Source organism: Anopheles coluzzii, chromosome 3, assembly GCF_943734685.1.
Source record: "Anopheles coluzzii chromosome 3, AcolN3, whole genome shotgun sequence".
Classification (NCBI taxonomy): Eukaryota; Metazoa; Arthropoda; class Insecta; order Diptera; family Culicidae; genus Anopheles; species Anopheles coluzzii.
The window spans coordinates 89,852,398-89,865,499 of record NC_064671.1 but is presented as its reverse complement, the minus strand read 5'-3'; the positions used below and the strand labels follow the sequence as shown (position 1 = coordinate 89,865,499).

Below are 13,102 nucleotides of genomic sequence, written 5' to 3'. Positions count from 1 at the left end.
ACGCGTCAATGCACGCAAGATACTAAACCGTAAATGGCAATGCAACCGATACGGTTTGCATCTTTGCAGCACCCGATGCACCGCGGGACGGACAGTGAGAAGAAGCATAGCATAACAACAAACAAAGCATAAACTAACATCATGCTTGAGCGTGCAGCAAGCAAACGCAGCAGACAAGCTGAAGCAGGGGCTGCAATCATCTTCTGCGCTGCATCCCAAAAGGAGATGCATTTTATTTTTCAACGCAGCGCGACGCATTATGCGCAGACCGTGCGTGCTGCGCGTACGTACATCTTCCAGCAGCATACATTGCGAGTTGTTTTACGTTTCAAATGCTGATGTTTTTCTCCCCCCTCTCTTCAAAAGACAACGTCATCAACGGCGGGCTGTTTAACAGTTCGATTTGTGCCTGCACAAACGCATTTGCTGTGTATTCCCTCCTTTTCCATCGCCCGCTGGCTCTTGCTGCCTCACCACCAACCGATGCTGCAGTGGAGGGAATGCAGGCAGTTTGTTCTAATCTGCAGCTTTCCATCGCGCCGCAGCGGGGTCTTCAAGAAGCATAATTACTAACAGTTGCATTTTTTGTGTTTCCCAAGCCCCCCAGCGGGTGATTTAAAAAAGCGGGACAGCGTTGTTCTGCGCCGCTAGAGTGCAGATGCGCGCGAGATTACAATCAAACGTCACCAATATGCGTTTGCGTACGGGTGCGCATTGTGTTGCACAGTGGCCCACAGTCCCACACGGGCTAATCAACCGCGGCAGTGCGATGTGTGCGCCTGTCCACTTGACGATGAAGACATTCAGCAATTGCCTAGTTGATTGTTTGCATATATTGCAAGCGCGCGCGCGCGCTCCCAACGGAGAGAGGGGAGGTCGATGCACCCGATGCAATTGATGGTACCGAGCGACTAGCGTCTTGTAAATTGCATTTATTTCATCACCGAGCGACCGTTCATGATAATTGATGTTAGTTGGAAGCGGCAAGCTAAAGCATGCAGACATGCGGAAGGAGATATGCGTTCTTAATGGATTTATTATAACCTATAAGATGGCTGTTAGACCCGTTCTGATAATGAAGGGAGTGTTTAGGCATGTCTTAACACCAATGAAATGATGTATTTGCGATTCAATATGACTCAAATCTAACGCACCACCTAAGCAACGAGCCAATAGTGTCATGATATAACCCGCGGCATACAACGCCTGAGATCGTGAGTTCAAATCCGTTCAGCATCAAACTCGCAAACAACAAATTCTCACATCCAGCATCGAAGAAAAGTGTTTTATAACGTTCTCAAACATAATTTCCTTGGAACAATCATTTGATTAATAACGGTATGAATGGGTAAAAGAATGCTTCATTTGAATCACACTCCCCACATGCTGTGCACATATCTGATACAAACGATCTCGGGGTAATGTTATTTTAATAGCACAGCATAAACGAAACATTCTCAAACATAATGTTTTTTTACCCTATTCTACCCTTTTGATGTAAAATCTCTTTCTGGAGATCTGCCAGTCGACATCTAATTTGTGCCAAACAGTGGACTGCCACAGTGCACTGTCATTTCCGGTGCCGTGGACATAGAGAGAAAGAGCGGCCTCACCATGCACCGTAGTGTTGAAATTTTGTCATTTTCCCATAAAGCATGACTTTCACCCTACTCCCAGCCACACAAAAAGCCAATGCAACAACCAAACTGTACGGCAAAACGGTGGTTCCGCTTCCACCTTGTTTTTATCCCAAAACCCGCTCCCCACCATTTTTGGTGCATTCTCGTTTGTTATGCAAACAATGACGAGACAAGACCCCCGGGCGCCGATCGCGCGGAAACACCCGTGGGTTCCATAAAACACAAGGGGGAAGCAGAAAGTGAACATACACAAAAAACAACAACAACAACAATAACGAGCCCACAGACCGAGAGAAGCAACACACAAAACGCCTCATTTACCGTCCCTGATGGGATTCGAACTGATGCTGCACGGAATTTAGATCAATTAATCATGCGCCCTGTCACACGCTTCTAATAGTCCCATGCCGAGCCCGTGCCTTTTTAGTTGAGTTTAAACTGCATGGCAAACAGTTCCCTACTGGCCTTTAAGCTATTTAACGGCAGGATAATGAGGATCTGGTTGCCTGTTTGCAGAAGAGATCTGTCGAATGGAACTGGCACGACCGGTCGGGATCAATATTCCTTCTGGCCATTCGATTGTTTGTTTGAACAGATTGTATTCAGTATTTTTAATTGAGGGTATTGAAGTTGTTATTCGCCAAAAAAAAAAACAACCTAGCGAACGGGAAATTCCCTCGAGCTGTTGTAACTATACTGCTTGCGTCCTGTGGTGGATTTAGCCGCTTCGCTATTAGTTTGCTGATTCACACCGGTTCACAAAGCGAACAAATAAACACAACGAATCTTCCCCACCGATCACCAGGAACTCCAAAAACGCATCACGGAAAACAGAGCGCTTCTGGTGGAGTGCGTATGTGCGTGAACAAGACAATAAAACCCCACACAGCCGAGGGCCGAGTGCATAGAAGCGTAACATTTTAAGTGGAGTTTTGCGTACCGTTTTCCCCGTTCGTAAGCGCACGGACAGGGGCCTGGGGCGTGCAAGCGAAGGTATTCCAGGGGCTCTAGCTTCCTGTGCAGTACCACCGACGCATGTACCACCATAAACGCACATTTAGCATCCGGATGCAGTGGAGAAATTTGACTGCAATATCTGGCCCCAGTCCCAGCCCAGGGACTACTTCCCCGTCCTGGGTCTGAGTCGATGAACACAATGGATCAAGCTAGATTTTTTAGAGAATATAATAAACACAAACCCATTAACTCCGCTCGCTAGTTGGAGAGGTGTTTTCCAACAAAAGCCCACTCAACAAAGGGAATAAGGGAGCTCTCAACCGTAGCGTGAACACCTCTCCCTGCACACATCCCAGAACGAGATCCACCCATCAGGCGCAATAAAACTGTCGGATTTTCGGGCTTGGAGGCATTAAAATTCCGGTACCGCACACCGCTGTGGAGTCTCTCCCGAATGAGTCAGCTCTGCCGGGATCGGTACACCGTGAAGCAATCGGGGAGATATAGGCGCCCCTGCTCGTCTTCTAACTATGGCCTCTCGCCAGTCACAGTGAGCGAGTTTGCGCGGGCGTGGACCGACATTGAGTTTCGGGCAGGTTGCACACATCTCGAAGGCTGCGCGCTAATGCGGGAATGCTTCCTCTACCAGCCGCTGGGAAAGCGCTTCTATCCATCCATCCATCAAGGCGCTATCTCATGCGCAACGTACTGCCACGCGATGCCTCGGAGCTGCTAAGAGGCACTTCTAGGCTGCTATCGATTGGCGACTCTTCCCTGTTTCTGCCAACGAAGAAACAGAACGAAACGAGACGAAGATGCACACTCATCCAGAGATATGATCAATAATTTCTTCTTTTTTGTATGTTATGCCTATTTTAGCGTTGTTGAGTAAAAAATCTACTTCGTCAGGAATTATCATGCTTTATTAGAGCTTCTCCAGGGTGAGGCACACCCCTCTTTGACTTACTGACATCGAAAGAAGATCCCAAACTAGGTGGCAAACCCAAAAAGAGGGTTTCAAAATGCGGCCACCGAGCAAACACCTAGAGTTCTTCGTTCATCGTAGCTCCAAAACCACCAAACCCATCAGTAAACCTGCCACGACCGACCACGTGCGACAACGCAGCAGTCGTACGGCAGCGATGGCACCGAGACAGATGGCACAGAGAAAGACGACGCCGCGCACATTATGGCAGATTATGCCTTCCTGTCTTTTTTAATTTGCTTCCGCCAGATCGCGATCGCGCCCAAAGACTGAACTGACAGACACCAGTCTACCAGTCGCCGGCCCGGGTCGTGTGCTCATTTGCAAACACGCGCAAGAAGAGGAGGACCTAGGGGGCAGAATGGTCATATTAATTTCTCGTACGAAATTATCCCTTCCTCTTCCCAAGACGACACGAACGACGCCAGTTTGGGGGTTCTTCCTCTACTCCGTGCCACATATGCACCGGGCCTCGTGACCAGAGCTGCCGGCCTGTAATCAGTTCGATGAAGAAGGAACAAACGGTCCCGATCTCGTGGGCTCCGTCCGTGTGGTGAGTTATTTAACTTCCCCTGCGTACGTCCACGTTGTCATCAGACTATGCTCCACATTTAACAACGGTAGCTATCTCTTGGTCGGTTTGCAGTTCGCTGACTTCTGAAGTGGCTGGCGATTGCTGCGCGTAAGGCGATCGCCCTACACCTTTGGGGAAGTTTCGTCCCTACCGAAGAGAGTGGTTGGTTTTCTGTTTGGGTCGTCCCCGAATGATTGACAGTAATAACTGCGGGTTATTGTTTTCTTTTCGCTCTACCACTCACCATCTCGTGCCCGTACGCCTCAAAAACAATAACGTCCAACACGCAAAATGACGTGAAAATAAGCACACTGCGATCGCGTAGATCGTGATGAGCGGAATTTCTTGCGGAGAATAGCGCACACACGGGGGAATTTCGCTCGAGGATAGAAAGAACTTTCTACCAACCGAGTCGTGTCGTATTCTGCGTGGAAAGGAAGCCAGATGTCCCAGATGGCACGGCGGAGAAAGGAGGTTCTTTCTTCAGTGTTGTTTTCAGCTTGCCGGTACTTGCCGTCACCAATTGCTCCCATCTGGTATTGGGATATGCAACAAAAACTGTTATTTTTGGATCAATTTGAACAATACCGGTGCGACCCTTCGACCTCTTCGATAAACATGTAGCGCCGATGCCACAAAGCGACTCGTTTGTACACTAAATTGTTTGCTTGTATACATCCACACTTGAATTAATGTCCATTTTACTGTCTTCAAACTCCAAACATGGAATAGAGATAGAAGAAGACAATCCACAATAGCAACAAAGCGAGCGATAGTTCTTACCTTTCTCTGTTACCCTTTCTTCACCGTCGTCTCTCGGCTAGAACCCCGTACACATTCCATCCTCCTTTCAATGAGACTTAAAGGCAAGCCCGTGTGTGTCCACTTTGCAGTCAAGCTAATCGATCAATTCTTGATGACTTTTCCGGTTTCATCCATTCCCTGTCCCGATCTCCCCTGTCCTTCATTGAACGTCTTCTATTTGCCTTTCCTGTTTAATTTCACATTTTATATTTGCTGTTGTTGCTTTTCCCCCTCCCCGGATGGCTTTTTCCTGCGATTCTGAAAGCCATTCGATGGCTCCCCTTTTCGGGGCGCTCGTGCTTGATGCGGGGTGTGGCGGATGTTCCAATGCTTCTTCCATACCGCGAGCCGAACGTCAGCGCAAAAGCAAAAGCCTCGCATAAAAGCCCGCAACAGGGGGCTCCCTGTTCTGGTCGTCGTGGCCGGACGATGACAGCAAACGCTTCGTACGTGACCGCGGCTCTAGAACGGATGTTTCGGTGCCTTCACGCTTGACGGATCGTCGCGGTGACTTGAGGTGCGTGACGGAATTTTTGTTGGATTGTGTTGGATAAGCAACCCTCCAGTGTGTGTGTGTGTGTGTGGATTTTGTTCCAGGAGTTGCAGGCAGCGTACACATTTGCCGGAATTATTCGCAAAAGATTTCCGTGTTGTGTACGCTTACTACGCGGTCAATTTGCTGGTGCACGCCCTCATACCGACGTCAGATAGGGTGATCAGCGATGCAGAAACTCATAAAATGCAGCACCGCTCAACCCCATAAAACAATCTCGATGCGATATTACGGTAATGCAGCAGTTCTGCAGCACTTCAGCACGTCGATAATAGTATCAATAAACGTACACATTGGGCTCTCTTCCACCAACTCCGCACAGCGTTCCGATCCCCTCCACAACGCCGCCGACAACGGTAGTCCACACGGTTATCGACATCCCATCAATCCGTGCCTTACCGGTGGAGCGATGGAATGAAATGTCCAAACGAAGGGAATTAAAATTCATTACCCACTTGATTTATAAAAGCCTTGTAATACGATAGGCTCACTCAGCTTTACGACCGACCGACCAACGATCAAGCTTCGGTGGCTGCATGGTCCGCTGCACCGAACAGCCCCCCGAGTACATATCATTAAAAACACGTTTCTTTCCATCGATTTCTTAATCCATCGGCCACGGGGATGCATCCGATTTAGTTGAATCCGAAACATTCTCGGGCTCGTTCTGAGACACCTGCCCGTTGTTGGAAGCATTTTTGGTCTACGGTCAAAATGTAAATATCCATCCAGTGGCGGATGAATAATGCAGCCACACATAGCTTGCTGCACAATGGGGAGGCAAACGAAATTCCAGCGCTGAGCCCTACGCCACTGGGGACGACGTCCGTCAGATCAGCTCAGGACGTACAGCAACATTCCATTCCGAGGCAGTTTAGGAACGCAATGCAAACACATCCAAATATTGAAAATAGTTGAGCAGCGGTTTGAACCGTTGCGATCGTTTGTCCCGCGAACAAACGTCCAAAGACGAAAAGGAAAGTGAACCCAGCAGAACGTTAGGTGGTCTCGCTGCATGTTCCCGCCGCAGCATGATTCACCTGTTCTGAAACGATCGTCAGTCAGTTGTGAGATGGAGTTGTGTTGAAACTGCTAAAAGTACACCATCACAACGCAACGGAGAGTCGTCGTGATGCACGCGTGCTCGTTGCTCGTTCATTCCCCATCCCAAGCAGAGCTGCGGAGGCACGCAGAAAGCAAACCTAAACCCTAAAATGGTAAATCTAAATTCTAGACCCCGGGGCGGAAAATTATACTTGCTAATTATAATGCTAAACTCGAGTGAAGAAATGATGCCATCACCATGCACGACTGAACCGCGGAAGGGAAGCGCGCGTGTACAGGAGGCGGAGGGAAGAATTTTCCGCTCGGCACTCGGCGTCGTGGATCAGTGCGTTTTCAGACCATAAAAAGACCTGCCGATCAAGACCTGCTCCGGGGTACACAGATTGGTTGGCGAGGGAGGCCCCTATATCCCTCTCTTCTTTGTGCTGCGGCACCTCTCATGTATGCCGGGGTTTTGTTTCAAGACCTCCCAAATCTTGACCTATCTTTCCACGCTACAGTTCGAGTTCTGAAGACTCCAAGACAGGAACCTTCAATGCCTTAGAGTCTCATATAGAATTAACAACAGCGCTCGCAGATCAATCATGGATTCGACATTGGAAGACACCTTGCGCGCAAACAAACTCCTAAACCCCAAAATAGGTGTCTATTGTTTCATAATTTAACTGCCCTTCAGATAGCTGTTTTCCCCTCCATGTGTAAACAAATAAACAAACAAACGGCTTAACAATCAACGGTAATCAACTGGCGGGCAATAAAAACCTCTTTCCAGGGTTACCGTTCAAGTCATTTCGTCGTCACGAAGAGGAACGGAACGAAGCAGATTTTGGACAGGTAAAGGGAGACCCTCCGAACGATCATCGTCTTACGGCAGCGCACGATTTAAATGATGGAAAATGCGCAACGCAGCTGGAAGCGCACTGAGATTACAATAATGATGCAACGTCGGGGCCCGTTAATTAGGGCTTCATTCCACGTCATCCACGGCATGCCTTCGGTGAGTTGTAACACTTCACAGCAAACATACACTCAAACACTGCGTGTCTTGCATCCTTTCCGCGAGTGGCATGTCGTCGTCAACCGTCCGTCAACAAGCTGATAATGTGTCAAATGCGTATGGTTATGTCTCACTTGGAGCGACGGCATTGTGATGGTGACACCTCACACCACGTGGGGCAGGACATTCCCACTAATTAGCTACCATTTAAATGCGTTTGGTAACTGGCTGGCGTGATACTCTGCATTTCGATGGGGGCGATTTTGAGAAAATCGCGTAAATAGCAGTTCGTTTGGTTTGTGCCTTGACGTGACCATTTAAGGCATGTTTTCGATACGGCTACTAAACTAGATCACTTGACTTTAAGACATGTCATAGGAGCCATTGTCCTTGTATGATGCAAGTGATCAGATGACCAATTCCAAAGAAATCTTCAAAACTTATTTCAATGGACATTTCAACACTGGACGGCTACTATTTCAGGTTCTCGCGTAGCAGCAGCACAAAAACCAAACCAAGACTAATTTACAGTTTTGAAATCTAGACAGTAGGAGGATGACATTTATGACACCTTTAAAAACACTCGAAATAGCTCAAATTTTCTGAAAAATATCGACACCACATTGGCCAATGTCTCGAGACTATGCCACAGGACTTGTGATGGAATGCTTTCTGGAATCCGTCCCTCTTTAAGGGAATCGCTCCAAACATCCAAACAACCGCAAGACCTTTGGTAAGAATGTCGTTGGCAACGAGGGGCTTCAAAGGCTACGACCACATCTTCTGCCAATTGCCCATCAACGACGGGGCTACTCCCCTTCGCCCCATTGAAAGGTGCCACAAGACTAGGTCACCCGAACTTCGGTGGGAAACAAGCTCCATTCGTTTCTAGCGCCCGGCAACTACCACCTCCACGCGTAGCCAGAGGTCACAGAGGAAGACCTAAAACACCTCGTCAAAGGGGAAACCATCAGCGCCCAACGATGTGCCAAAGTGTGAAGTCGATCACGGGTGGATCCGCAACAAGCCCTCCCCACCCCTTACCAACAATCGGACGGAAATAGTCGACGGATGGACGGCAAAGGTCATTACGTGTCGGAGGCTCGGAAGCAGGGGCCGCACATCTTGAATGCCGCCACATGGGAATGGATTGAGAGGATGGAGCCTGCAACCCTTGATGTGTCAATCGGTCAGCTTGCTGATTGGACCCATCGAATCGATTGGGCCTGGGCGGCCATTGACTTCAGAGCTTCAGTGTGTGGTCCGGTCCACAAGCTCTGCGCGATCGTGTCTGCAGATAATCGTATAAAGACGGTGCCTTTATACGCCGTTGCGATGATAAATTTATTTCAACGCCGTAAGGCTTTCTTTTCCTTCAGCACAATGACGGCACAGTCAACAACAACGAAAAGCGATCGTCCTTCCATAATTTATAATGTGTGAAAATCAACAAATCGTGACCACCGCTTCATGACGTGCGTTTTCCTTTGGTCGCTGCCAAAATTAATCAAATTATGCAATTCAATGGGCAGTCTACCACGCAACAGTCTACCATCACCTTCAAAAGAGATATTTTTCGGTTAATCATAAATTTGGACGCCAGATCACCAGTTCTGTCATTATAACGGTGGAATACATGCAGACGGTTTGGGACGTTTAGTAGTCGAGCTAAACATTTAAACATCTCGCGTGCGAGAATTCCACACCATCGGTTATGAATCGCGTCGGCTTCAAGATGTGAGAAACTGGCGTGATTTATGATACTCATAAAATCTCCGTATAGAAACCACAAGACACGACAACCATTAAACCATATGCCTTAAACCATATAGACTATGATCTCTCTCCTGGTCCTAGTCGAAAACCTAGTCCAAGGAAAATCGGGCGGCAAAAGTGCACCGCACATTGAGGAACACGCTCAATTGACAGAAACGTCGCATCATTCAAACACACTTCGTTCTCATTTTTTACTCATATTCTGTGCACTTCTATTCCCATACACCACGGCTCCATTATGACATTTCACTGTTTTGTTTGATCCATCGCTTATGGCGGAAGTGAGTGCGGTGCTGTCGGAAAGAAAACCCATTTCGGGCGGCACAAGATTTACACTCCCCGAAGCCGAACCTTTTTAGCCTTTCGCGGCTCAAAAATAGACCATTTACTGTACCCAACAATCAACTCCAGACCCTAGCGTGAATGACAGCACTGTTCGTCTTCTTGTCCAAAGAAAAAACGAACCCATTTAAAGAAAAACCGTTCCCAATCCTTAGAATGATGATAAAAACAAACAAAAAAATCACAGCACACACGCATCAACGCCCTAACGCAAATGAAGAGCAAATGCTCCATATTTGTACTTACCTAAATCACTGTCACAGAGCACCATCTTGCGGCTTGTGCTGCTTTTGTTGTGGGAGCTCTTTGGACCTTTTGCTTTCTATTCCGACAAGTTCCGACTTTTCCACAGACACACACACAGACAGGTTCAGAGAATTCGCAAAAGATGACACACCACTTCGGCGGCGGTGAGTAATCTAGGGGCACGAATTATGTCTTCAACAAATGCTCGATGTCACACTCTCTACGATGCACCTATTCGCATGCACAGCACACACTTTGCAAAGAACCAGGGCATGCAAGAACTCAAAACGCAAACAAAACCAAAAAGGTAAACACATTCACACACAGAGAGACGCGAAGAGGAAGCTCTTCCTCGTACTCGACAAAACTCCAGAGCGAAGAGCTCGCGTAAGAGTTACCTCCAGGAGCTGGCGGATGATTCACTCCGCGTTCGGTGTGCTCGTCCGTGGGTGCCCTTTGCCGGTTTGCCTCGAAATCAGAGCAACAGCGAACGCTGCAACTGCACTTTTGCAACCATTCAACCCCCCAAAAGTAGTAAGCGTCAGGCTCATGAGCGGGTGGGGTTCCGTGTTTCGTGGAGCTACTCTTGCTGTTCTAGGCTGAATGTGACACCCACCGATTTGTAGATGATGAGGCAATCGTTTCGTGTGTACTTCACCGCTCACTATTCAACTACTGCCTTTGGCAAAAGATTCTGGGTGATCTTTCTGACTGGAGGATCAGAACACGCTACCAAGATGTTCCTGCGCTTTAGCAATCGTACGACCTCGATGGTACGTGACTGGTGCAAGTTTTCGTCGCAATTTGCCCACACTCGGGTGCGCTAGTACTCCATGCATCTTGAGAAGTCCTCAGTGAGGGGAGCTCTGTAAAGAAAGAAAAGAAAATGCCGAATTAAAGATTAGCATCAAAACGTATTGTAATAACCCTCTTTGGGTTGTTGATTTAATGTTTCCATTGATGATTCCATTCAAACGAGCTAACTTCTCACCACAATTTCCCCCTTTTCTTGCCGGTCCAAAATCGAGCCAATTGACTTACGCTCAAGGATTGAATCGGAATGCCAATGTCACACAAAGCAACAAAGCAAAAAATGTCCCTAAATGCAGCCGACGTCACCAAAAAATTGGTTACAAAGCACCGAAGAGCACACACAAATCTTTGCTTATAGGGCAGAAAAGGGATCGAGTAAGGCGAGACCTCGGGCGGGGTTTGCCCCGTATCAATGCTGTTTCCTTCTGTTCATGAGCTTTCAACCGAAACGACCCAATAGGAGACAGTTTTTTGTTTGTTAGCCGTTCTTGTTGCAGATATTTGCGCCCATACAGCACTAATCCAAAAGAGAAAAAAACACATATGTTTAAAAACCATCGACCACCGAAAATGCCACTCGGCATCCAAAAAAAACCCCGCATTACCACTTGGAAACTGATCGTATCGGTCTCGTTGATGCAGATGGAACCTAAACTAAACAGCCAACCAACACAAAAAACCAGAGAGGAAAAACAGAACCACTTGAACATGAATTCAACACCCGAACCCCGACAAAAAATCTGTATATTAAGCGGTGCCTATGCGTCGGAAACGGTCGAGAAATGCACTCCGATGAACGATCGCGAGCGGGCGCGCATAGCACAATGTAATCCAATCCATCCCATATGCGCCGCTGCTGCTGCTGCTGCTGTGCGACGCCGAAATGTGGACGAGTTCCGCGCATGCAACCGGGGTGCGAGGGCCGAAAAAAAAACCGTTCAATCGAACCTTAAGTGCTCCGATTTATGGATCACTGAACTGAAGCACAGGCACAGGCGCATTGCTGAGGGCTTCGTGTGTTTGCTATTCGGCAATGTATAAAACCGTGCCAGACAATGCTGAATTTACTCTTTCTATTTCTTTGACTGCGGGTTTAAAGGACCTTTGCTGACACTTTCACAAAAGGAAAGAAGGTTTTCTTTCTTCTGCTTCTTCTTCAAACAATCGTTAAGCTGGGAAAAATGTACAAGAAAAGTCTTTTCTTTGTATTTATTTAAATGAATTAAACAATTTCTACTCCGATTGTGGCAGACGCAAGAATGCGTTATTGAATTGAACAAACAATGGAAATAATTTATTACAATACTGACACAAAAGCGTAACTTACATTATCATAATAAGAAAATAATGAAACCCCATACACCGAGCAAACGGTAGCGCACAAATCATTTCCAATTATTACCATTGCCATTGGATTTATCAATCGAATTACAAAAGGTGCAGAGAGCAGAGTTCCGAGAAAAAGGGTTACAGTTGCACTTAGAAAAAAAAACAACGAACATTAGCAGTCCTGCTCCTAAGGGTAATCTTACGGTGGAAACAATAAACACCTCAACACGTTAAACCACCACTTCTCGATCGGACTCGGGTTCGCGGTGCACCGGTGGAAAACAGGACGGCACCGATTAACCGAGTCAATGTACTGCCGAATGCATTTTTTTCTTCCCCGTCAGTTCCCCGGCCGGTTTTTCTCAAAAAATAGGGGGATTAAGGACATCTTAAAGGATTGAGTAACACCGGGAACGAGGGCTGATTTATAAAGGCAGAAGAAACGGGAACGACAGACAACTCGATCCTTGGAAGATGCGCGAGACTAATTGTAACTTCTTGCTCGCTCGCTCACTGACTGGTTGGTCCTCTGGGGTGTTAAATAGTTAACTTTCTCCGGTGCAAGGATACTCGCTTGCACGAAGGAAAGGCACGACATGTGCTGAGGTCCTGATTTTTATTAATGAACCACAGATGGTTGCCTCCTTCTGTGGGGATTTCAACGAGCGCTAGGAGATCCCACGAGGGTTTGAAGGGTTCCGTGCATTGGGGGAACGTTATGAATTCCCTCGCGTGTACTTTTATGACCCTTTCTTTTTGCTTGCCTGCTTGGTTGGCCTGCCTTCCCTGCCCTACTGGGAAAGGTAAAAACCACACGGCACATCTCTCACCTTTCTAATGCATCTCAAACACATGGTACTGGACGAAGATCGCTCGGAAGATGGATGGAGTTTTCCGACCGATTTTTGTTAGCTGGTTTGTTGTTTTGTTCGCTTCAAACTTCAAACAACGCGTTTAACGTTTTTTTCTCCCTTTCAAGTGCTTTATTAGGTTCGGTTAAATTTGTCAAAACGCGTCCGTT

The 13,102-nt window shown here is 47.4% G+C and overlaps 1 protein-coding gene across 4 annotated transcripts in view; it reads right to left on the bottom strand.

The window, feature by feature from the left end:
- The window catches only part of LOC120957008 (uncharacterized), a 58,824-nt gene that overhangs the window by 42,379 nt on the left and 3,343 nt on the right, over positions 1-13,102 (bottom strand). For all 4 annotated transcript variants that reach the window (XM_049609323.1, XM_049609326.1, XM_049609325.1 and 1 more), the window contains exon 3: positions 9,940-10,805. In XM_049609323.1, coding sequence (XP_049465280.1) covers positions 9,940-9,964 — 25 coding nt within the window. In that variant the 5' untranslated portion in view covers positions 9,965-10,805. The remainder of the gene's footprint in view (positions 1-9,939; positions 10,806-13,102) is intronic.